Source organism: Cydia fagiglandana, chromosome 18 (genome assembly GCF_963556715.1).
Source record: "Cydia fagiglandana chromosome 18, ilCydFagi1.1, whole genome shotgun sequence".
Lineage (NCBI taxonomy): Eukaryota > Metazoa > Arthropoda > Insecta > Lepidoptera > Tortricidae > Cydia > Cydia fagiglandana.
The window spans coordinates 10,559,650-10,585,010 of NC_085949.1; the positions used below are offsets into that span (position 1 = coordinate 10,559,650).

Genomic DNA, 25,361 nt, shown 5'->3' on the forward strand with positions numbered 1-25,361 from the left:
TCCAGAACGCAGACCTGCGAAATCGACTTCGATTCGAATTTCCTACTTCCAAAACCTCATTATTTGAATGTACAACGAATAAAAAAATATAAATTAATTTTCGGTTACTGATGAATAGTGATGATTTAATGAAGTTAAAATGACGTCACAATGTGTGTGACTCCCCCCTCCCCCATGTCACAACATGTCACATTTGACCTGACTTGACCCCCTCCCACCCCATAAACGTGTGACGGATTAATGGATGACCCCTAATTAATGGATGACCCCATATTAAAGCCCTCTAAATTGAAAAAATGCCCTAGAACGAAAATACTGTCGTCAAAAAATGGTGTTCTTGCGTCTGCACCTCATTTTATCGGTAATATCGGTCATTATCGGCGTTTGAATTCGACGAGCCAAATTGGCGTTTGCGTCCGCACGGCCTGATTTGATCAGACCATTTAATCAGATTGGCGAAAAATCGTTCCCGTCTGGATACGACTTTATAATCGATATATTAGCACGATTCTTTGTAATCGATATAGTTTTGTGTCTTTATGAATGTCTCAACATACCAATTAGGATATCCGTTCTGTGTAATTTGTCAATTCACGCTGATGTTGGTACACTGGCATTTCATTTTATTTCTTCGTTGTCCGAATACTTCCTTAGAAGTTTTGTTTATCTGCATTTTTATGTCATTATGATTTTGTGTTCTGTAAGTTCTGTTTATATTGTACACCTATCAATTTCATGAAAGTCTGTGATATGTGGTGATATATCTGTGAGTTCATAATTATTTATAAAATAAGTGTATTTTCTAAGTGATACATATCCAGTATGATATCCAGAAAAGGCCAAAAAGCAACAAATGAAGGCGTTGTTGGGAAATACATCAAGAAAGATACACCGCCCGATTTACCAAGTAAGTGTTAGATCATCTTTTGTTTCTAGTAAATTAATATATTTGTTATGTACATATTAACAACAATTTTAACAATTACAAGTTTTGACTGAATACTGAGTGTAACTAATTGCGAATGGATTGTTTTAGTAATAAATGTGTGGACTACGGGTCATAATAGGCGCCCGCGCAGCCAGCCGTTTGGGGCGAGCGATGGAGTATCCAGCAGCCACGAAAACAAATTTGGCAAGTCGCAGACCATGAGCGGTCACGCTGGCAAATATACGCCCAGCGAGTCAGTGCCAAATTTAGCACACAGGTAGGAAATAGGCAATTAACATCAAACCTTGTTAATTAACAACAATACATTTGTCTACCATATTTTACTTAGTTAACATAGTAGGACTTTCTCTATTCCTATGGTCAATGATAGGGGCTGCCCAGCATTGAGGCATTTAAATGATAATCTTCCTCACATTGTCCCTGCATTTTGCCACAGATCATGGGAGCCTGGGGTCCACTTGGCAACTTATACCAAAAATTTGTGTGGGTACTAGTTTTTACGAAAGCGACTGCCATCTGACCTTCCAACCCAGTGCATAAACTAGGCCTTATTGATTATTATTACAAATTCATGATAAAGACTGCACTAGTTTTTACGAAAGCGACTGCCATCTGACCTTCCAACCCAGTGCATAAACTAGGCCTTATTGATTATTATTACAAATTCATGATAAAGACTTTTTGTATATGCAGTTTTGTTTCTGTTTAACACTCAGTAGTTTAAAACAACTTTGTGGATTTTTACTATTTTATACTCTCGTGACATACAGATAATATATAACCCACCAAAAACATAAATGTAAAAAAGGAGAGCCAAGTTCAATACAAAAATTATGCTTGGCTGTGGGGCTCGCCGCAAAAAGAATGGAGATCTAAATGACTGGCACTGCCAAGTTCTATGCAAAATCCAAATATGTATTTATAGGAACAAAATAACATTATAAACAAGTATTAAACTCTATTTCTTTGCTTTATTGGATACCTATAACAATTGCTGTTATTTAACAAAATGTGAGATCTTAAAGTAGGTTAGATTTGACTTGGCCAGTTTTCATTATATCAATCATTTTATATATATTGTAATTCTGATAAAACCTGGCCAAGCCAAATCTAACCTACTTTAAGATCTCACATTTTTTTAAATAACAGCAATTGTTATAGGTATCCAATAAAGCAAAGAAATAGAGTTTAATACTTGTTTATAATGTTATTTTGTTCCTATAAATACATATTTGGATTTTGCATAGAACTTGGCAGTGCCAGTCATTTAGATCTCCATTCTTTTTGCGGCGAGCCCCACAGCCAAGCATAATTTTTGTATTGAACTTGGCTCTCCTTTTTTACATTTATGTTTTTGGTGGGATATCAATACTTTTTGTAAAGAAAACTAGGCAGGTATTGAGATTTAACGTTTTTTCTTGTGTTTCCGCTGTATGGTTTTTACTTCTGTTCTTTGTATAATTATGTGGTACCGCGCGCCGCCGACGACACACCGTTGGCCGGTTGTTTAGAGCGTATTAAAAGTTTTTTGTATGGGGCACCACTTATTTTTTGACTAAACTTTATTTTAATATAGCAAATATAATAATACATATATTGGGGTAGTTTCAAATATCTGCTTGTAACGGTTCCAACGCTAAAATAAAAAAATATTTTTTTGTATGGGGACCCCCCCTATTTTATAACTTTTTTTTATTTTTAGATTTTTTCCTACGCTTACACACAATAACCGAGCTGGATTCCAAATTTCATCCTTCTAGGTCATCTGGAAGTAGGTTAGGTTTAGGTACTTATATCAGTCCCAATAAAAAATGGATTTTTGTATGGGGACCCCCCCTATTTTTAAACTTTATTTTATTTTTAGATTTTTCCCTACGGTTACACACAATAACCGAGCTGGATTCCAAATTTCATCCTTCTAGGTCATCTGGAAGTAGGTTAGGTTTAGGTACTTATATCAGTCCCAATAAAAAATGGATTTTTGTATGGGGACCCCCCCTATTTTTAAACTTTATTTTATTTTTAGATTTTTTCCTACGGTTACACACAATAACCGAGCTGGATTCCAAATTTCATCCTTCTAGGTCATCTGGAAGTAGGTTAGGTTTAGGTACTTATATGTCAGTCCCAATAAAAAGTGTTTTTTTTGTATGGGGACCCCCCCTATTTTTTAACTTTATTTTATTTTTAGATTTTTTCCTACGGTTACACACAATAACCAAGCTGGATTCCAAATTTCATCCTTCTAGGTCATCTGGAAGTAGGTTAGGTTTAGGTACTATAAGTCATAAGTCAGTCTTAAAATTTACGACTTTTTGACCTTCATACCTTTATAACCGTTTGAGCTAGCTTCATGAAATTTGGGCTTCTAGATATCCTTATGGATATAATTAAACACACGTAGTTTTATGTGTTTACGTCAAAGATGTTTTGAGTTATAGAAGGGTCAAAAGTGGCACCAAGTGGTTCGTGTAATATTACACTCGGCGCTGGCTAGCCAGTTCCTTTGCTTGAACTTGGCTTGACACGCTGCCGCGTGTCTAGATCTCTGGAGATCTCTAAACACTTTTCTTAACTTTGGATTAATATGTATCACTTACTGCAACTTTTGATCATGTAAAAATATATCTAAACCAAACATTTATTTAGCAAAAAAACTACTAGGATGCCTATACACATCAAGTTTACAAACAAACAATCTCATCATCAATAATTACATTATTCAATTACTAATCATATTGTAAAGCAGACTGTTTGTTATTTAACACTTTCGCAACCGGGCAAAAAACGGCGCACTACCCGAGAAACCGATCGTCTATATCTGCGTACAAAACAACCCGCTGGGCGGGTTGTCCGGCATCTGAGCAAACATTACGAGTGCCTACCAGGCGGGTTCTCGGTAGTCAAAGTGTTAAGAGTTGTGACTGTGAGTTGTGTGAGTAGTTTCTAATCTAAGTAAAATTATAAATGTGTATATAATTATGATGATCATTCCAGATTTGCTAGTTTGTCGACCAGCGACTCTGCCAGCTCTTCAAGTAATTACAATTCCCAGTGCTTCTTAGATTCTAATTTGGTAATTAAAATTTGCATCTTTTGTTTATATTCACTATTTGCTTTGATGTGATTGTTTTATTCATTTTGTGCAGTTCAGCTTAGATTTGTACTTGTTTGTAGGCTTCTCATTCCACGCTTAATGAAATAGACGACTCATTCAGTAGACAGACCAGCCACAGATACTATAGGCACCAGCAAGAGGACCCCATATACCAAAACCAGCAGCAGGTAATTTAATACTTGGCATTACTCATATACATCTGTGTGTAAATCCTTTATCTATATATATAAATGCAAGTGTCCTGACTGACTGACTGACTGACTGACTGATTCATCAACGCAGAGCCGAAACTACAAAAGCCAGAAAGTTGAAATTTGCACACCAGATGGCATTTATAAAGTGTACAAGAGATAAGAAGCGATTTTAAAAAATTCAACCTCTAAAGGGGTTAAAAAGGGGATGAAAGTTTGTATGGGGTTAAAGTTTTCTTTTAAGCTAGGAATTTGAAACTTCGTAAAAAGATATATTATTAAAATACAAAAAAACTAATTTCAGCGTTTTTGAAAATTCATCCCCTAAAGTGGTGAAAAAGGGGTTGAAAGTTTGTATGGATATCATAAAAATTTTCAAGTGGTGGACTTGAATCTTTGTATTTAGGGATATTATTAGAAGACAGGAAAAGTAATTTCAGCGTTTTGTAAAATTCATCCCCTAACAGGGTCAAAAAGGGGTTGAAAGTTTGAATCCATTACAAATGGTTTTGAAACTTCTTAGAAAGGCATAATAGCCGATTATTAAAAAAAGTGATTGCAACGTTTTTGGAAATTCAACCCCTAAGGGGGTTAAAAAGGGGATGAAAGTTCGTCTTCGGGTGCAAATTTTATTTTAAGCAAGGAACTTGAAACTTTGTAAAAACGTTTTAAATTAAAATACAAGAAAACTCATTTCAGCGTTTTTGAAAATTCATCCCCTAAGGTGGTGAAAAAGGAGTTGAAAGTTTGTATGGATATCAAACATTTTTTCGAGCGCGGGACTTGAATCTTTGTATTTGGGGATACTATTAGAAGACAATAAAAGTCATTTCAGCGTTTTGTAAAATTCATCCCCTAACAGGGTTAAAATGGGTTTCAAAGTTTAAATCCATTACAAATGCTTTGAAAATTCTTAGAAAGGCATAATAGCCGATTACAAAAAAAAGTAATTGCAACGTTCTTGGAAATTCAACCCCTAAGGGGGTTAAAAAGGGGATGAAATTTCGTCTTCAGGTGCAAATTTTATTTGAAGCTAGGAACTTGAAACTTTGTAAAAAGGTATCATATTAAAATACAAGAAAACTAATTTCAGCGTTTTTGAAAATTCATCCTCTATGGTGGTGAAAACGGGGTTGAATGTTTGTATAGATATCATGCATTTTTTCGAGCGCGGGATTTGAATCTTTGTATTTGGGTTATTTGGGTATATTATTAGAAGACAATAAAAGTGATTTCAGCGATTTGTAAAATTCATCCCCTAACAGGGTTAAAATGGGGTTCAAAGTTTGAATCCATTACAAATGCTTTGAAACTTCTTAGAAAGACATAATAGCCGATTACAAAAAAAAGTGATTGCAACGTTTTTGGAAATTCAATCCCTTCATTCCCAAAAAGGGGATGAAAATTCGTCTTGGGGTGTAAATTTAATTTTAAGCTAGGAACTTTAACTTTTTGGAAAAAAGGTAATAAATTAAAAAAACATGAAAACTAATTCAAGCATTTTTGAAAATCATCCCCCAAGGTGGTGAGAAAGGGATTGAAAGTTTGTATGGAGATCAGATATTTTGTGAGTGCGGAATGCGGAACTTGAATCTTTGTATAAGGGCATAGGTTACCTACCTATTATGAGAATACAAGAAAAGTAATTTCAGCAACCAACATCAAAATCCACTTGACTTAAAACTTCATACAACTTGCTAAAAAAGAAAAGTACTTAATTTCAACATTGCTTGGATATGAAAATTATAGGTACTAAAGATGTAAAATGTTGAAGATAAGACACGGACGAAGTCGCGGGCAACAGCTAGTCAGTGCATATGGTTTTAAATTTTTTATTGAAGATTCAACAGATAATCATAACATCATTTGCTTGAATAATTACTGAATAGCATCAGACATCTGACTTGACATAAAAAAAGTTAAAAATTTCTTTACCTACCTAAAAATATGGGACTTGATTTTCCATTTCCTGACAAAACAGTGCAGCTTGCTACTGTATATTGTATCCCACCAAAAACATAAATGTAAAAAAGGAGAGCCAAGTTCAATACAAAAATTATGCTTGGCTGTGGGGCTCGCCGCAAAAAGAATGGAGATCTAAATGAGTGCCACTGCCAAGTTCTATGCAAAATCCAAATATGTATTTATAGGAACAAAATAACATTATAAACAAGTATTAAACTCTATTTCTTTGCTTTATTGGATACCTATAACAATTGCTGTTATTTAAAAAAATGTGAGATCTCAAAGTAGGTTAGATTTGACTTGGCCAGTTTTCATTACATCAATCATTTTATATATATTGTAATTCTGATAATATATATTGTAATTCTGATAAAATCTGGCCAAGCCAAATCTAACCTACTTTAAGATCTCACATTTTTTTAAATAACAGCAATTGTTATAGGTATCCAATAAAGCAAAGAAATAGAGTTTAATACTTGTTTATAATGTTATTTTGTTCCTATAAATACATATTTGGATTTTGCATAGAACTTGGCAGTGGCACTCATTTAGATCTCCATTCTTTTTGCGGCGAGCCCCACAGCCAAGCATAATTTTTGTATTGAACTTGGCTCACCTTTTTTACATTTATGTTTTTGGTGGGATATCTATACTTTTTGTAAAGAAAACTAGGCAGGTATTGAGATTTAATGTTTTTTCTTGTGTTTCCGCTGTATGGTTTTTACTTCTGTTCTTTGTATAATTATGTGGTGCCACGCGCCGCCGACGACACACCGTTGGCCGGTTGTTTAGAGCGTATTACAAGTTTTTTGTATGGGGACACCACTTATTTTTTGACTAAACTTTATTTTAATATAGCAAATATAATAATACATATATTGGGGTAGTTTCAAATATCTGCTTGTAACGGTTCCAACGCTACAATAAAAAAATATTTTTTTTGTATGGGGACCCCCCCTATTTTTTAACTTTTTTTTATTTTTAGATTTTTCCCTACGCTTACACACAATAACCGAGCTGGATTCCAAATTTTATCCTTCCAGGTCATCTGGAAGTAGGTTAGGTTTAGGTACTTATATGTCAGTCCCAATAAAAAATGTTTTTTTTGTATGGGGACCCCCCCTATTTTTAAACTTTATTTTATTTTTAGATTTTTTCCTACGGTTACACACAATAACCGAGCTGGATTCCAAATTTCATCCTTCTAGGTCATCTGGAAGTAGGTTAGGTTTAGGTACTTATATGTCAGTCCCAATAAAAAATGGTTTTTTTGTATGGGGACCCCCCCTATTTTTTTACTTTATTTTATTTTTAGATTTTTTCCTACGGTTACACACAATAACCAAGCTGGATTCCAAATTTCATCCTTCTAGGTCATCTGGAAGTAGGTTAGGTTTAGGTACTATAAGTCATAAGTCAGTCTTAAAATTTACGACTTTTTGACCTTCATATCTTTATAACCGTTTGAGCTAGCTTCATGAAATTTGGGCTTCTAGATATCCTTATGGATATAATTAAACACACGTAGTTTTATGTGTTTACGTCAAAGATGTTTTGAGTTATAGAAGGGTCAAAAGTGGCACCAAGTGGTTCGTGTAATATTACACTCGGCGCTGGCTAGCCAGTTCCTTTGCTTGAACTTGGCTTGACACGCTGCCGCGTGTCTAGATTATATATTTTTCCTTATTTATTATACATATTTGTATGTTTACAACAATTTAATATAATTATATTCATATTGAATAAACCAAAATGTATTTCACAGTGCAATTTCTGTCAAATACACTCAGCGTCAAAAAAATCGCACATCTTAACTTTTTTCTTTCAAGCAGTTTTAAACCTTATATTATATAAGGCAAGATAAGACTATGGGGCCTTATTTGAAAGGGATCTATATCTGAATCCCTAAAGTTTTTTCTCCTATCTTTGCATTCCCTAATATTGTTTGTCATAATGATCAGTTGTCCTAACACTCGTATACCCTAATTTTGGTTTCCCTTTTATCGACTGGCCGATTTTTTTTTGTCCTAATATGTTTTTCCCTAATGGCACTTTCCATATTGGGTATTTATCCTAATGTTATGTAGCATAATTCTTTTTTTGCCTAATTATTGTTAGGCCTAAAAATTATATATCCTAACCATCATGTTACCTAATTTTACTTAGCCTATCGTTTCTTGACCTAATACTCGTATGTCCTAATTTAAATTTCCCTCCTAACCTAACCAATGGCAGCATTTCATTTTTGCGAGGATCGCAGTTCTAACCTAACCTAACCCACTTTTGTGACAGCAGTTCGTTTTTTCGAGGGTCACAGTTCTAACCTAACCTAACCCACTTTTGTGGCAGCAGTTCGTTTTTTTGAGGGTCACAGTTCTAACCTAACCTAACCCACTTTTGTGGCAGCAGTTCGTTTTTTCGAGGGTCACAGTTCTAACCTAACCAAACCCACTTTTGTGGCAGCAGTTCGTTTTTTTGAGGGTCACAGTTCTAACCTAACCTAACCCACTTTTGTGGCAGCAGTTCGTTTTTTCGAGGGTCACAGTTCTAACCTAACCTAACCCACTTTTGTGGCAGCAGTTCATTTTTTTGAGGGTCACAGTTCTAACCTAACCTAACCCACTTTTGTGGCAGCAGTTCGTTTTTTCGAGGGTCACAGTTCTAACCTAACCTAACCCACTTTTGTGGCAACAGTTCGTTACCATTCATTATGGAAAGTAATTGTTATGATAATTGATCAATAGGAAAAGTAACTGTTATGATAATAGATCATTAGGGCAACAGCCATTAGGTCAAAACAGTTAGAGCATGTTATTTTATGCCAAACATTGTTAGGGATTTCGAAAATATGGTAAAATACTTTAGGGATCTTGATAGTTATGGTATAAATGCTTAGGTCAAATGATTCTTAGGCTAACCATTACATTATGGAAAATAATCGTTATGACAATTGATCGTTAGGGCATGTGCCCATTAGGACAAACCAGTTAGAGCAAGTGACTTTAGGACAAACGTTGTTAGGGATTCAGAATGACACCCTTTGAAAGGTTATGAAACCCTCTATTGGAAAATGACGTAAAATGGACGCTCTACTCCATACAAAAAGAAAATTTTCAGGAAAAACGAATCGACGTGTTTTCAGGTTAAAATTTCAAAGAATAAAAACACCACAAAATCAACAGATACGGAAAAAACAAACTTAAAATTAATCTTAAAACCTAGTGCTGCCTCCTCTTGCCCTCCGAGTAGCTTCCATGTGATCAGTCATGACTGTCATGAGTGACACGATGCGTTTTTGAGGAAAGTCGTTCCACTCCTCAATAATGGCGTTTTGAAGCCTGTTGAGAGTGGCAGGAGCAGGATCAGGCTACCAAACCCGCCGGTTTAGCTGATCCTAGTGATGTTCGATTGGGTTCAGGTCAGGGCTCCTTGCTGGCCACTCCATTACCGTGATCTCAACCTCCCACAGTTAGTCTCACACAAACAACGCAGTGTGATAGCGGGCGTTGTTATGCATAAACTGGAAGTTGGGTCCAACAAAACCATCATATGGGATCACATGCTCCCCAAGAACACCGTTATGTAACGCCGAGCAGTCAGGGATCCCTGGCTGTGACCACCTTCAGTGCGGGAAATGCAAAGGAGATCAGTTTACTCGTCGATCGAAATGCCGCCCCAGAACATACGAGATCCATCCCATAAGCAGACGGTTTCTTCAGTGCAGGCCTGCGTAAATTGCTCTCCTTGCCTCCTATACACCCCCCTGCGCCTGTCGTTGGCGTCTCGTCGGAAAAAAGGACATTCCTCTATTGTTCAAACGTCCAATCTTCGTGCAATCGGCAAAATTGCCTCCTGGCTATTCGATGCTATTGCTTTAATTGGGAGCCCGTAGCAGCTCTACAGAGCAACATCCTCTTCTTTTCCGGCTTTTTTCCGATCGTAGAGATGCTTACTGCTGTTTTTTGAGCTGCTTGAAGCTGCTGCTGCAGCTCAACAGCCTCGGAGAAACGGTTCTCCAAAGAGTTCGATACAATGTACCGATTGTCTCTAGCGGAAGAGCAGTGTTGTCTTCCAGGTCCAGGCCTCCTGATGTAACCACTAGTCACCTGGAACCCCAGCAAGACTCAACGCACTCGGAAACCGCTTATGTTAAATCTTTCAGCAACTTTTTACTACCATAGTCTTGTTTGCAGCAGTGCCACCTCTTGAGCTGCTCCTTCTGGCCTGGTATCCATGTCCAAGAGCTTTTTCTTGCTGTAATGGTTCATTAGTAACCTCAGTGACTTCTGGAGAGCGAATAAACCATAACTAACCTTTACCCTCCATTTTATACCCGTCCTGGATTGCACAACAACGGAGCAATTAAAATTGAATCTCGGCCCTTTTTTAAACAAAACGCCTATGTTCGGCGATGGTTGTTTTTACGGACAATGACTATACATCATTTTAAAGTTCATTAATTGCGCTTTCAAATGATACCAATATTGACAGGGTACAATGCAATAGATAAGAGCTATATTTGCTTGAACCGAATTTTTGGCGAGGTGCGATTTTTTTGACGCCGAGTGTACTAGAGATATTGTCCCATCTGTTGAATCTTTTGTCTTACAGCCTAGTCGGTAGAGACTATGTCTACGAAGCAGGTGGTCCCGAGTCACAGATTAGTAAATAGTTACTACGTCCCGAGTTCAAATCCTGGTAAGGGCATTTATTTGTGTTCGTCACAGATATTTGTTCCTAAGTTACGGGTGTTTTATAACTATGTATTTAAGATTTATCTATATGTCGTTGTCTAGTCACAACATAAGTATTATTGAGATTACTGTGGGTCTAGGTCAATTTGTGTATGTTCCATAATGGCTCCTCTACACGATGGGCCAACGCCGGCCACTCCTAGGGACGCTTTTATGCGTTATAGGAAGCAAGTGATATTGCTATCTCATTCTACCGCATGGCTGCGTCACTTGGAGTGGCCGGCGTTGGCCCATCGTGTAGAGGAGCCATAATATTTATTTATTGTTGTATTGGGCAGGTTCAGCAACAGAAGCAGCAACAGTATGGGTCGCGCGAGTCCAGCATACCGCGGCTGTCGTCTAACCTCAGCCTCACCCCGCGCCTTCACCCCCCGCACCCGCCCTCGCCCCACTCCATTCTTCACACTTGTACAGACTGTAAGTATTAAGACATAGGCCGGGATAACTCTATATCCTAATTTAACTTTTTTTGAAGTTGGTTAAAAAAGGAAGACAAACTTCTGACTAAAATTTTACCTTAATTTTAACAAAGGTATCTAGTCAAAATATAAGAAAAGATATTCGGAGTATAACTTTATTTTAGAGCAAATATGACGTTATAGTTTAAAAAGATAAACTTTTTATGCTGTAGTCTAGGTGCAATAAATCACTCGAGTCTCATAAGTATTTAACAACCAGCTACAGAGATAAAACTTTGCCTCTCAAATGAAGGCAATATTTAAAAGGAAGTTAATGCATTGGAAACAAGCTGTATAATGGTGATTCATTGTTATTACAGCGTACACAGTGGGAAGCCAATCGTCACCTATTTACTCCAATTACGTGAACACTTCGGTGCTTCCGTACAACAATAAGGCTCATGGAAGCAGCATTATTACTACAACACAAGGTACCTATTAATAAATTATAGTTTTTAGGGTTCCGTACCCAAAGGGTAAAACGGGACCCTATTACTAAGACTTCGCTATCCGTCCGTCCGTCCGTCCGTCTGTCACCAGGCTGTATCTCACGAACCGTGATAGCTAGACAGTTGCAATTTTCACAGATGATGTATTTCTGTTGCCGCTATAACAACAAATACTAAAAACAGAATAAAATAAAGATTTAAATGGGGCTCCCATACAACAAACGTGATTTTTGATCAAAGTTAAGCAACGTCGGGAGTGGTCAGTACTTGGATGGGTGACCGTTTTTTTTTTTGCTTTTTTTTTGTTTTTTTTTTGCATTATGATACGGAACCCTTCGTGCGCGAGTCCGATTCGCACTTGCCCGGTTTTTTGTTTTCCTTACCTTACCTATATATTCTACTTTGTTTATGGTATGTATAAGTTGAAATTATCTGAAAAGATCAATTAAGTCACAGATCAGTTAAACATTCAAATTTAATCTAAAGGTCAGTAAGAAAGAAGTCTACCCCTTTTTTCTAACTAAATGAATTAGAGAGGGACGGGTAGTCTATCTATTACTGAAGCATGCTTGTTCATAGAAACAAACGACTGGAGTCTATAGTCTTATTCCTATTAGAGTCAAAGAAATTTGAACCTTCTACACAGTTTTGCCCATAATAAAATGGCAGCTCCAAAGTTTACCCAGCAGTCGAAGTTCGCGGGGCGCAGCGTGGCACTGGCATTTAAATGTGGAACGTAACTTACTGTATAGAAGATTCAAATTCCTTTGAGTAGAAAAACACGGCAGCCCTTTTGATGTAAATCCTACCCACTGAATAGTTTTGGTAGCTCTAGTTACCAATTATCACCCTTATTACCTAGGCAAATAGAGTTCACTGATATAAATATATAAATAGGCACCGAAGAGGAGCTACCGCTTCCGCCGGGCTGGTCGGCGGACCGCACGCTGCGCGGACGTCGCTACTACATGGACCACAATACTCAAACTACCCACTGGACGCACCCGCTTGAAAGTGTGCCCCAGCCGTGGCAGAAGGTGTCCACTCACCACGGCGTCTATTACTTCAAGTAAGTTAGGACCACAAGACCCAGATCACGCACTAGAGCAAATCCCTAAAGCGTGTCCTGGCCACTCTGACCGAGTCGGGACCATCGTGGCTAGTATTATTTGTTATGTTTTGTAATGTTTGTGCGAGTTTATTTCTTGTCCCTTTATTTAACTGTTAAAACTTTGCGACGAATAAACTATTTCTATTTCAATAATAAAATTAAGGTTCTTTGGACTAGCTTCAATGGTCCACTACGAAAGCTGACTAAAATTATAATTTAATCTATGTCTATCAGTCCTTGCGGGTTGTAAGCATACTTTTTAGGGTTCCGTACACAAAGGGTAAAACGGGACCCTATTACTAAGACTTCGCTGTCCGTCCGTCTGTCACCAGGCTTTATCTCACGAACCGTGATAGCTAGACAGTTGAAATTTTCACAGATGATTTATTTCTGTTGCCGCTATAACAACAAATACTAAAAAGCGGGCAAGTGCGAGTCGGACTCGCCCATGAAGGGTTCCGTAACAGCAAGTAACATAATAAAATTGGGATTTACGGTTTATTACGTATTAAAAAAAAACTACTTACCAAATCTTGTTCAAACCAATTTTCGGTGGAAGTTTGCATGGTAATGTACATCATCATATTTATTTTAGGTTTATCATTCTCTTATTTTAGAAGTTACAGGGGGGGGGACACACATTTTACCACTTTGGAAGTGTCTCTCGCGCAAACTATTCAGTTTAGAAGAAAATGATATTAGAAACCTCAATATCATTTTTGAAGACCTATCTAAAGATACCCCACACGTATGGGTTTGATGAAAAAAAAATTTTTGGGTTTCAGTTCTATGTATGGGGAACCCTAAAAATTTTTTTTTTTCTATTTTTGTATGAAAATCTTAATGCGGTTCACAGAATACATCTACTCACCAAGTTTCAACAGTATAGTGCTTATACTTTCGGAAAAAAGTGGCTGTGACATACGGACGGACAGACAGACAGACATGACGAATCTATAAGGGTTCCGTTTTTTTGCCATTTGGCTACGGAACCCTAAAAACAGAATAAAATAAAGATTTAATTGGGGCTCCCATACAGCAAACGTGATTTTTGACCAAAGTTAACACATTCAACACCAAGAACCCGACTGTCGGGTACACTGTTCGTAGCGACTACGCGCTACATACGACGAAACCGTGGCTACGCGCTACTTGGTGCGTTCTTGGTGTTGAATGTGTTAAGCAACGTCGGGCGTGGTCAGTACTTGGATGGGTGACCGTTTTCTTTTTGCATTTTTTTCCGTTTTTTTTTTTTGCTTTATGGTACGGAACCCTACGTGCGCGAGTCCGACTCGCACTTGCCCGGTTTTTTAAAAGAAAGGCACATTCTAAAATATTCAAATTGAACCTTTCAAAAATGAATAAAATATTCCTCTTTCTCTGTTACAGTGAAATTACTCACCAGCGAACTTATGCACACCCCTGTTTAGTTGGGGGGTGTTACTTAGTAAGCCCGTATGTGCCGACACTGGTGCCGCCTTATTTGCTAGAAGAGATTCCGCATTGGCTTATTGTCTATTCAAAAGGTTTGGTTTTCACATTTATTTAAATAAAGTTTATCTAAAAATATTTCATATGATATTTATATGGCATTTTATCGACTGACAAAAGCTCTTATTGTATTTGAACCTGGCAGCGTAGCACGGTCGCGTTTTTATCCCTTGTCACCATGCCCGTCACGTTCTAACAAGTATGTTAGTGCGAAAGGGACGCGCATAGTGATAGTCGATAAAAATGGAACCGTGCTGCGCCCGCTGGAGATCAGTAGTCACCACCAACCACCATCCTTACAAAAAATAGACTGGGATAAATTGGTCTTCAAAATATTGATTTGCCAGTAGTATAGTTTGGCAATGGAGGATATCCTTTGTATCCCGACCCTCCTTGAATTGAGTATATCAGATCCTTAGATAATAATATTTTGAGTGGGGGCCATTATTCTTTGTGACAAATTAAAAACACTAACAATCTGGCATACGGGACCGCGACCTTGGTACGGTCCGAGGCCTGTCCGATCGAGTGGAAGGGGCTTTGCCGTAAGTCCGTTAAAGACAGTTATGAGCGAAACCGAGAAGACATAAGCTGACCGAACTAAGGTAGCGTTCCGGTACGCCCCACCCGTCTATTAGCACTATTAAATAGCACAAAAGTTTGCATTACTTTTCTTGAAAATTATAATGCGTTAAAGTTAATTCCACTAGTTGGAAACTGCATGTTCTCTTTGCTAGTAGTAGTAGAACGCATATTTGTTCTCATATTAACAAAAATATTGTTACAGCTGACCCGGAAATGGACCACAAGTTACGTTGGAACATGTTCCGGTTGAGTGAGCTGGACTGCTACTCAGATATGCTGACGCGCTTGTATAAACAAGAACTGCAACTCATTGTTATGAAATATGAACAATATAGGCAAGTATATAACTATTTTTCGTAAATATTTAAAACATTTAACTATATTTAAGACCAATCTTAAAATAATATCAAACAAAAATTGCTTCCTAGCAGCTTCAGAAGTATTGAATTAACCCCTTACGTATCAGCCGTACAATTGCCGGTCAAAATTAAATTTAAGGTTTCAAATTTAGAATTTTGGCTGTCATTGCTTGACCTGTATTGCGTGGGACTCAAGACTCATGAAAGGTTTAAAAGATAAGGTGTAAGGTGTGGGGGTAAGATAGGGTAGGGCTCCTTTGTTGGATCACATCATTCAAATATTTAGGGTATTGAAATTTAATTACTTTTAAAATCTCATTTCAACTAAATTATGTTACATGTACTTGTGAAGAAAAAGCAATTGGATTTTTTGGACATGTTTATATTGTTGTGATGTGAAACACCTAACTAAATAATTGTTTTCATTGTATGTTGCAGGTCTGCCCTGTTGCAAGAAATTGAAAGGAGACGGCATGCTATAGCATGCCATGCACATTCAAATTGTTAGTATGTAGACATATCAAATTAATAATCTTTTGCCTTGATGATCTGTGATCCAAAATTATGTATCTTTTTTGACAATATATCAGCTTTTGGCTGGCGCTTCAAGTGTAAATAAAATTTGTTCTATTTTGAAATACATTAACTTGTGCCTTAAGAATAAAACTATTTATAATAAATAAGGAACTATTTTATTTATTTATATTATTTTTGAATACCAACTAACATTTCAATTCTGTTAACAGTTCTGATTCAGTAGAATTTTCCGGTTTTTTTGTTCTCACCTCTTCTCCCTCCACAATTTCATATTCATCTACTTTTTTAAACCCTGCAACTCTATATACTTTAGCATTTTTTATTCCAAGTGTGTTAGCCCATGCTCTCGCTGAAAAATACAGAAAACATTAGTGATGTTACATTATTCAAAATATAATTAAAGATTTAATTAAACTATCATACTGAGTTTAAATTACAATAGTTGACTTAATACCCTCTGAAAAAGGTTGCCCATGCATCTGAAAAACATAACTGTGTATGCCCCTTTCCCACATATGCAGCCATATAAAATGGCAGTTATAATATTTAAAAAAATCTAAGTATATTGAACAGCTATTAACCTTTTGAACACCAAATGGCGCATCTATTTGCCGTGCCACTGAGGCCAGGGGTGTAAAATTTAGTTTTGTTAATAAATAATGCCAACCTAAAAGTGGGGTGTTTTTCAGTAGACACCCTCGCGCCGTCCCACCTTCCAGGCACCAGCAGAGATGCTGGTCATGCCGCGTCCATGGCAGAAGACCTCAAACGCCGCAAATATGCCACCCTTGGCAGTAGTTATATTTTTGAGGCGTTTGGGGTCGAAACGCTGGGGCTGTGGGGGCCATGCGCGCGCCGTATTTACAGGGCCTTAGCGGAGCGCCTTATAGATGCCGCAGGAGACCAGAGGGCTGGCCAGTATTTTGCTCAATGCATAAGTATTGCCATACAACGTGGCAATGCGGCCAGCCTTCTGGGCACACTGCCCATCGGCAGTGACTTGGGGGACGTTTTTTAATTAAAGTTTATTTAGTTTAGAGATAGTTTGTATTATTATTTGTAAGCTAATTTAATGTTTTATATTTACTTATTAAAATTATACAAAATAGATTTTTAGTTCATCCAAAAACGCTCGACGTCAAATGTCGTCTTCAGCGTCGTTGTCACGATTTTGCGTTGACGTCAATTGCCGTCTATGGCGTTCAAAAGGTTAAAATTCAAATTTAAGCAAATCATTTTATATGACATGCATTAAGGTCTTAACTGCTGCGTGACTGCTAATATGCAAGTTAATCTTGCCATGAATTGAGATTAACTCTGATCTCTGTCCCTCAGTTACCACTAAACAAAATTAGATGAAATTTGGTACATAGACAGTTATGTCATAGGCATTACAGATATAGTTTTTATAATGGAAGCTATCATTCAGAAATTTGTAGTTGAAAAATTAATTGCATGTAAAAAATACGCAAGTAAGTATAACGGGTTAGCACTGATTGACTAGCGCGTTATTTTTTACGCGGATTAGCAAGTTATTTTTTTTTTTGTTTTAATATGGATTTCCGCAAAGTAACGCCTGATTCTATTCACAATTTGTAGTTGGTATTTTTTACCTGGGGGCATGTCATGTTCTTCGTCTGATTTAAGACCATAGTAATGGGCCCAGTCCGTTTTTCCTTGTACCATACAGTACAGCACTATACCAAGAGCATTCCATGCCAGCAGACCGTAAGCTATACTGAAACGCCGCTTCCATAGAAAGGCTTGATCGACAGGGATAGGATTGGTCTTCTTACGAACCCACCTGTGCCACCACTTGTAAATCATTTTATTATTGGCGACTTTCTATTTAGTTATTGTTTTGACATGTTATATAACATAACTCAGGTAGAAATGAAACTTGGAAGTTAATGCCAATAAGTGGCTAGTTATTGTAAGTAACAGAATTATTTTATAATACTAATTTAACACTGTACAATAATAAATTCTTTTATTATTTTGATAAGTTTTGACATTGCTTTGACAGCTAACATTTAAGGTTATATTCACAGATAATAAATAGACAGAGTAGTAGTCTAAATCTCATATAATGAGTAGACGACAAGAAAATGGAATTAAAAAACCGGTTGGCCAACAACAGGATGTTTTTCGTAAGAAACTTCGTGGTTCGTGGTTTATTGCGTATAGACGGTCAAGCAAATCTTGTCAGTTGAAAAAGGCGCGAAATTCAAATTTTCTATGAGCTGATATCCCTTCGCGCCTACAATTTTCAAATTTGCCGCCTTTTTCTACTGACAAGATCTGCTTGACCAAGTATAGCTGCTTCACTTTCGTTTAAACCACGTGTTAACAGAAAGACGAAAGAGATGCTTATACAATGTGCTACAGTCTAGCAAACACAACTTGTCAGTAAAGCCTGGCAAAAATAAGAAGAAATTAAAAAAGTGACAACACTGTATTGTCGTCCCTTTCAAATCAAATAGTATAAAAGAACGGGACGACACTACAGTGTTGCCACTTTTTAATTACTACTCTTTTTTTGCTAGGCTCTAAGTAAGAACAAAGAAAACTTTAGGTAACCATCCCTTTCTTTTGGGTGCCAGTACTAGCGTAAGAAAAAGACAGTATATTTATCTCTGTCTGTTTAAAATGAGACAGTCCTGAGCCAAACTAAAGGTAGAAAACTATAGAAAACGCTTAATTTCTCTTTTTCGCAAGATGGTCTAGTTGTCAACCCTCATATACCTACAAAAAGAAGATAACAAATTTGTGAAACGTTTATTATTTTTGTTTGCATTTGCTATGCCTCTAAGTTTATATAACTGCACAAAACGAAATAAAACCTTGAGGTACTTGCTCAAGACCAAAGAATGCAGAGCTAGGTAAGATTTTTATTTAAGTAATTATTAAGAATTTAGTGTATCACTCCAAAGAATGATTAAACGGAATTCAATCCGTATTTTTGATGTGTACCTACTAACATTTCCCCTACTATATACATGTGCGAGAGAAACACGAGTGTGCACAAAATTCCGTTATTTTAAAAACATGGATTTCGAATACCGTCATTCGACGGTCTATCCCTATCTCTATCGCTCTTGCTAAAAGTGAATGAGATGGATATATCTTCCGTAATTTCGAAGTAGAAGGTACAAGGTAATCAGCGTTTTATACGGTACCTTCAGCGGCTTATAACTGCGATAATCGAAGTTCGCAAATTGCTGGCATCTTTCTCTGTCGCTCTAATTACGGCTTCATTAGAGTAAAAGAGAATGATAGGTATGGGTACCGGTAATGTAGGTATAGACTCCTGACTCCACTCGCATGTGAGGAAGCAAAACAACTTACAGTAGGTAGATACCGGATGCTGTAAGCGCAGAACTGATCTTAAATTATAAGGCCCAAGTGCTACTTGAGCGCCGATAGGAGTTTCCACTTGGCTCTATGAACGTATTGATAGGTACCTGAATTAAATACCTAAATCCCATTAACAACTTAACGCACACATTGGCAGTTAAAAGGGGCGGGGAAGTTTCGAACCAGGATCCGATCCTGAGGGCCTACCGCGAACCACGTTCGACGTGTTGCCTCTCTGTCGCGCGTGTAAATTCGTACGTAAGTGTGACAGGGAGGCAGCACGTCCAACGTGGTTCGCGGTAGGCCCTCTGAGTATAAATAGGTACATAATAACACCACAAAAGAGATAGGTACAGAAATCAACCTACATACAAAGCGCGCTCGAGCAACGCACACATAGACACTGCTCACGGACACGATATCTCGGACCAGTTGGGACCAGTGCGAGCGCGAGTGCCATCCGCTTGAGACACGCGTCTGTGAACTTTTTTGTGCAATAATGGAGAAACAAAACAAAAAGTTATTATAACTGTACAGTGGACGGTTGTTTAAATTCAACATTAACAGGTGAATTGTCGTTTTTTAAGCTACCAGTGGTTTCAGAGAGAATGCGTATGCGAATTTATTACATTGTACATGAGAATGCGAATTAATTACACTTTAAAATATAATAATCGTGCAATTCGCCAATCTCGAAATCATCGCAAGATATTTTCTGTGGCAAATTTGTAATATAACAATGACATTAAAATGAAAATACCTATTTGAATTATTAATGTTATTATTAATTTATATTTCCATTCTTCCCGTTTCATCCTCAACAATACATCTAACAACTAGATACGAGATACGATACGATAGATACGAGTGCCACTACGACAATAGTTTTTTGTGCATAAGTCATAGTTCGCAACAATCGCAACCCTAGAGTGACCGCCGAGCGTAGGTATGAAAAGTAAAGTACATACATGTGATTGACTTCTGTACTTATCTGTTTTGTGATAACACCTCGAAAGTTGTATTGTAGCTGTTCGTAACGTGACACAGTCGCGGGCAAGGTCGAAGGTCGTGATGTAGGTAGCAGGCTACCTAAATATAAAAGCAGTAGGTATAGCACCGCTCAATGTTATGGCGTACCATAAAGCGACTGGTACGCCCTGCACCAACGGGATGCTTACAGACTTGAATCACTATCCGAAGTTAAATTTCGATGACCAAAACAGTATTTAGGGACTTTTATATTGTACTTCACCTTCCTATGTTTTTACTGCTGGAGTGAAAAGTTGTATATGCCACAAGACACCAAAGGTTCTTTTGCACCTAGTACCTACCTTAGTCCCTCGTTACGCTCAAGATTCTAATTTTGTTATTATTGGATCTTTCGCTTGCTCGGGACTCGAAATTATGCTTAACTCATAGCAAAAACCAACTATGTCCGCTTGTTGCACCTAATACGCAAGTCTTTTGTAACAATTGTAACTACGTGCATATCTTTGGTTAAAAATGATAAAATACACAAAGGTCTGGGGACTCTGGGGGTTAGCAGGTCTAAGCCTGTTAATTGCCTAAAAATCACATAAATATATTAAAAGTGTTAATTGGCTCTCATAGCAAAAACAAATGAAATTGTTATTAATGTCTGTACGATGTTCGCCAATACGTGGCGAACTATCTTCGCAAGGCGAACCTTCGCGAAGGTCGGATGGCATTGCTTTGTTTACATCGGTGCCATGCGAGCAGTCACTGCCGAGGACCGCGAGACGAAACACCTGACCTTATGGGGAAATCTAAAAAGAAGTAGGTGCTTACAAATTCAAAGTGAATCTATTAGTTTTCTAGAAAAAAGGGTTTTGGACAGTGCATCGTTGTACCTATACTTTATAGAATCATAGACTTTCATCCCATTTCTCAGTTAGGCCTCCTTGTATAAGTACCTAGATCCGTGATTTGCCATAGGTAATCGAGACCCCCCTGACCCCCCTGTATATGTAATATGTCATGTGTATCATGTATCTTGGCGTAACCAGATGGAATTAAGTCTAACACAAAGGAACACGAAATATTTAATGTCGTCATCACCATAAAAATCGGCCAAGTGAGAGTCGGACTCGCGCAAGAAGGGTTCCGTACCATTACGCAAACAACGGCAAAAAATTACGTTTGTTGTATGGGAGCTTTGCTTAAATATTTATTTAATTTTAGTTAGTATTTGTTGTTATAGCGGCAACAGAAATTTCAACTGCCTAGCTATCACGGTTCATGAGTGACAGGCAGACAGACAGACGGACGGACAGCGGAGTCTTAGTAATAGAGTCCCGTTTTTATCCCTTGGGAACCCTAAAAAGTAAAATCATTAAGGTTGTAAATCAATAAGGGCGGGATAACATCCGTTTGATATTTGTGTCTTATTCGTCAAGCGAAATTCAGGTCAAGGGTAAACCCACGAATAAGCATAATATGTGGCTCATATGTTGCTTTCCTTTTCCTAATGTTGTAATAGACATTATTAAACCATCAATACTTTACATATTTATAATATATTTTTTTACACAGAATTAAAGCGGATCAGATCAACGTTTTGAGGAAGCAGTATGACGCTTTTCTGGAGGAGGATAAAAAACGCAAAGAGCGCAATGAACACATCCTGGAGAAACTTGACAATATGCGCCTGTCTAACACCGTGGCACGATACAAGGTACACCCTCATTCTGAGGCAATCTACTTATTACCTTCTTTTAATTTGCGTTACTAAAAAACTTATACGATTTTTCTCTATTTCAGAGCAATGTCTATCTAGACCAGAGAGTATCTTTTAACTGCATCGGGGAAGCGCCGATTAACATATATCCTCATCCACAAACGAATCAGCCAGCTATGGTAAATCCTCTGAGTAACTTTAAAGAAACAGCGACACCAACGGATCTAGGTGTTCTCGCCAAACCCATGGACGAGACGTACATTCTCAACGAAATTAGCAAAAAATATATACTGATTCCTAAGTTAAGATCAATTGCTGGCGAAGATTACATTCCCAGAGCAATAAAACAGGATAACAATAACGAGGGAGATTGGAAGAGTAAATATAGTATTTTAGATAAACTCAAACAGAATGAAAAAGAGGAGACGAATAGCTTTTCTGTTTTAAAAGACAACGGTAAGAGTTTCTTAGACGACATCCCAACCAGAGAACCAGAGAACAGGTTTGATGATGAAGGAAATTCTCCAAAAGATAAAATCGCAGAAAAGGCTGTGGCTGCTAAATACGCTACAGTCCCTCTCGCTTGTCAAGATGAAAACGGAACGATAGATAAAATTACTACCGATATTAAGAAGGAAAAAACCATAAGACAGTGTGAGGTAGCTCCAAATTTAAACACTCATTCCTCGGCATTAAAAACGGATACAGATAATGAAGGACAATTACAGCTGCCAAACAGAGGTACAGCGGGTTTTGGGGTATCGACTGAGCAATACACTTATCCGACACAAGAAGTAGTTCCGTTAACTTTGCACGAAACCGGGGGTCGAAATAATGATCCAATATACAACGATAAACATGAAAACGAAGATAACGAAAAACTGACTCCTGTAGTAAACGATATAACGCATGTAGAAGAAATAGATCCAATTAAACCTGAAACGCAAAAAACTAAAAGTGATCATGATTGGAACACAGGTAATTCTGAAAAACTGCAATATCCAATTGACATTATAAATGTTCAGGACTTTACGCCGGCAGAAGGCGTAAAGTTGGTAGATGGAGTGAATATTAATCCAGATAGTCGCGCCGTACAGCAGAAATATATGGCACCTAGTGAACAGAACAGAGCTCAAGAACCAGCGGAACATGCATATCAGCCAAAGGCCGAACAACCACAAGGTGATGCTCAGTACGGGTCCCAACCAACAGACTCTTCTGAGGAAGCATATCTACCTGGGGCTAATCAGCCACCTGGTGGAGACCATTACGTTTCTGACCCAACAGCATCTGGTGAGCAAGCATATCTTCCAGGGGATCAGCAGCCACTACGTGATCATTATGTCTCTGAACCAGTTGCAGTTGCCGCAGAGCAGCAAGAGCATATTGCAGAGGATACAGAACAGCACCAACAAAGTGCTTACGATCAAACTGCGGACGTGACATCAGAAATCCAAGCATTTGAAGATGAGCAGAACCAAATGTTTTATTCAGAACAGGCAAATTATCAAGATCCAAATGCTGTGGGTGATGGTTACAGTGGCGACACAAATTACGATCCCTCACTCTTGTATGGTGGTGTACAGCAGGAGGCTGCATATCCTGTGGAAATAAACGAACACGAAGAAACTTCACAACGGTATGATCCTAGTTACGAGGAGCAGTATGCGGCCAAGGATGCAGAGCAACTGTATGCTGAACAACAATATAGCGATCAGCAATACACTGAACAACAATATAGCGATCAGCAATACACTGAACAACAATATAGCGATCAGCAATACACTGAACAACAATATAGCGATCAGCAAAATACTGAACAAGGACAATATGGTGAACAACCATATGCTGAACAACAATATGGTGAACAACCATATGCTGAACAACCATATGCGGAACAACAATATGGTGAACAACAGTTATATGATGGACAACAATATGGTGATCAACAACAATATGTTGAACTGCCAGATTATACCGATCAAACTCAAGGCGAACCTGTGGTAGCAACACTTCAAGAATACGATCAAGCATATACATTACAAGAACAGACCATGGAACAAATTGAACAACAACTGGATAATGAGGAACTTAACGTTGCAAGTCAAGATGCTGTGGGTGATATTGTGGACGAATCTATAATGTACACTCAGAATGAGGAGGAAATGCCTGCTACTGAACAATATGTTGAAAATCAGAACCCAGAGCCGATCACCCCTAAAGTATAAAAATATTAGTATTAATTAATGAGAATAATACACCTATAAAATAAATAAATAAATAAATATTGAGGACCAGAGATGCGAAAAATACTTTATAAAAAGTATTTAAATACAAAATACAAATACTTCCTTGATAATACTATTTCAAATGCAAAATACAAAATAGTTTTTGAATTTGTATTTAAATACAAAATACGAAATAGGTATTTTTAAAATACTTTTTTAAAATACAAATGCTTTTCGATAAAAGGTACTCTGAGTAGTGAATTCCTAGTCTGAATTAAAAAGTATTACTCAGAATTTCCAAGTTGAAAAGACTCTCTTTGTTCTTTGAAATCAATCCTCTATCTAAAGTGCAAATTTCTAGTTGTTTGCTCATATTAACCGGTAGGATGTAGGTATGGATGATGGTTTTTATCGGCCAACTTTTAAAGTATTAATTTGCAATGTTACACAGCTAGTATAATGTCTCTCGTTAGTGTGATGAAAACGTCTCGTTTGTGTTTCACCAGGGCAGAAAAGTTTGTTCTCCTCTCGTGCCTTGAAACCCTCCTAACACTCGAGATTCCACTTTTTTAACCACTCGCTACGCTTGTGGTCATGTGCGACGTTACTAAACAAATTCAACAGTTCCATGTTAAAAGAATGAGAGAGTTGCCAGGATTGTAACATCAGAAGAGATTGTAAATCCTACCTAAATTACCTACCTACTATAAAGTATTTTGTATTTTGAAAATAGAAAATAGGTCCCAAAACCTATTTCAAATAAAATACAAAATAGTTTTCTTCAAAAGGTATTTAAATACAAAATACAAAATAGGTATTTTGCATTTTATATTTGCATTTTAAATACAAGTATTTCAAATAAGTCACATCTCTGTTGAGGACATACAGATCAACCTAGCCCCAAACTAAGCATGGGTGCTAGACGACGATATACATACTTATATAGATAAATACATACTTATATACATAGAAAACTCCCATGACTCAGGAACAAGTATTAGTATTAGTATCCTTTTAGAATTACCTGTACTCGTAGTAAAAAAGAGCCGATTAAGTAGTATTTTTCCTGTCAAGTAAAATAGTTTATGCCTATGTTTTGAGGCCCTACCGC

General features: G+C 37.4%; 3 protein-coding genes across 5 annotated transcripts; 2 read left to right on the forward strand and 1 right to left on the reverse strand.

The window, feature by feature from the left end:
- Positions 1–737: 737 nt before the first annotated feature.
- On the forward strand, positions 738–16,113 carry LOC134673223 (protein salvador homolog 1). Of its 2 annotated transcripts, XM_063531174.1 has the most exons (10): positions 739–907; positions 1,037–1,205; positions 3,947–4,025; positions 4,127–4,234; positions 11,256–11,394; positions 11,756–11,866; positions 12,782–12,953; positions 14,385–14,521; positions 15,274–15,406; positions 15,869–16,113. In XM_063531174.1, exons 1-10 carry the CDS (start codon positions 823–825, stop codon positions 15,936–15,938), a joined length of 1,203 nt encoding a protein of 400 aa, XP_063387244.1. In that variant the 5' UTR covers positions 739–822; the 3' UTR covers positions 15,939–16,113. The 2 variants fall into 2 exon arrangements, with proteins under 2 accessions (XP_063387245.1, XP_063387244.1); XM_063531175.1 differs by lacking the exon at positions 4,127–4,234 and having other exon boundaries at positions 738–907.
- Positions 16,100–17,994, reverse strand: LOC134673225 (uncharacterized). The gene is made up of 2 exons (XM_063531177.1): positions 17,581–17,994; positions 16,100–16,316 (listed from the first exon to the last, which is right to left on the reverse strand). Exons 1-2 carry the CDS (start codon positions 17,792–17,794, stop codon positions 16,153–16,155), a joined length of 378 nt encoding a protein of 125 aa, XP_063387247.1. The 5' UTR covers positions 17,795–17,994; the 3' UTR covers positions 16,100–16,152.
- A 709-nt stretch (positions 17,995–18,703) lies between these two features.
- Positions 18,704–24,300, forward strand: LOC134673222 (uncharacterized). Of its 2 annotated transcripts, none has more exons than XM_063531173.1 (3): positions 18,704–18,849; positions 21,878–22,019; positions 22,106–24,300. In XM_063531173.1, exons 1-3 carry the CDS (start codon positions 18,770–18,772, stop codon positions 24,248–24,250), a joined length of 2,367 nt encoding a protein of 788 aa, XP_063387243.1. In that variant the 5' UTR covers positions 18,704–18,769; the 3' UTR covers positions 24,251–24,300. The 2 variants fall into 2 exon arrangements, with proteins under 2 accessions (XP_063387243.1, XP_063387242.1); XM_063531172.1 differs by lacking the exon at positions 18,704–18,849 and adding an exon at positions 20,979–21,121 and having other exon boundaries at positions 22,106–24,299.
- The last annotated feature ends 1,061 nt before the right edge of the window (positions 24,301–25,361 follow it).

What these genes read in the sequence shown, in the direction of transcription:
- LOC134673223 (XM_063531174.1), top strand. Translation starts at nt 823, where the DNA reads ATGATATCCAGAAAAGGCCAAAAAGCAACAAATGAAGGCGTTGTTGGG. An exon ending in TCTTCACACTTGTACAGACT is followed by an intron (nt 11,395 to 11,755) that starts GTAAGTATTAAG and finishes TTGTTATTACAG; the next exon opens with CGTACACAGTGGGAAGCCAA. An exon ending in CATTATTACTACAACACAAG is followed by an intron (nt 11,867 to 12,781) that starts GTACCTATTAAT and finishes ATATATAAATAG; the next exon opens with GCACCGAAGAGGAGCTACCG.
- LOC134673225 (XM_063531177.1), bottom strand. Translation starts at nt 17,794, where the DNA reads ATGATTTACAAGTGGTGGCACAGGTGGGTTCGTAAGAAGACCAATCCT. An exon ending in AGAACATGACATGCCCCCAG is followed by an intron (nt 16,317 to 17,580) that starts GTAAAAAATACC and finishes TGTATTTTTCAG; the next exon opens with CGAGAGCATGGGCTAACACA.
- LOC134673222 (XM_063531172.1), top strand. Translation starts at nt 21,027, where the DNA reads ATGGCATTGCTTTGTTTACATCGGTGCCATGCGAGCAGTCACTGCCGA. An exon ending in ATGGGGAAATCTAAAAAGAA is followed by an intron (nt 21,122 to 21,877) that starts GTAGGTGCTTAC and finishes TTTTTTACACAG; the next exon opens with AATTAAAGCGGATCAGATCA. An exon ending in ACACCGTGGCACGATACAAG is followed by an intron (nt 22,020 to 22,105) that starts GTACACCCTCAT and finishes TCTCTATTTCAG; the next exon opens with AGCAATGTCTATCTAGACCA.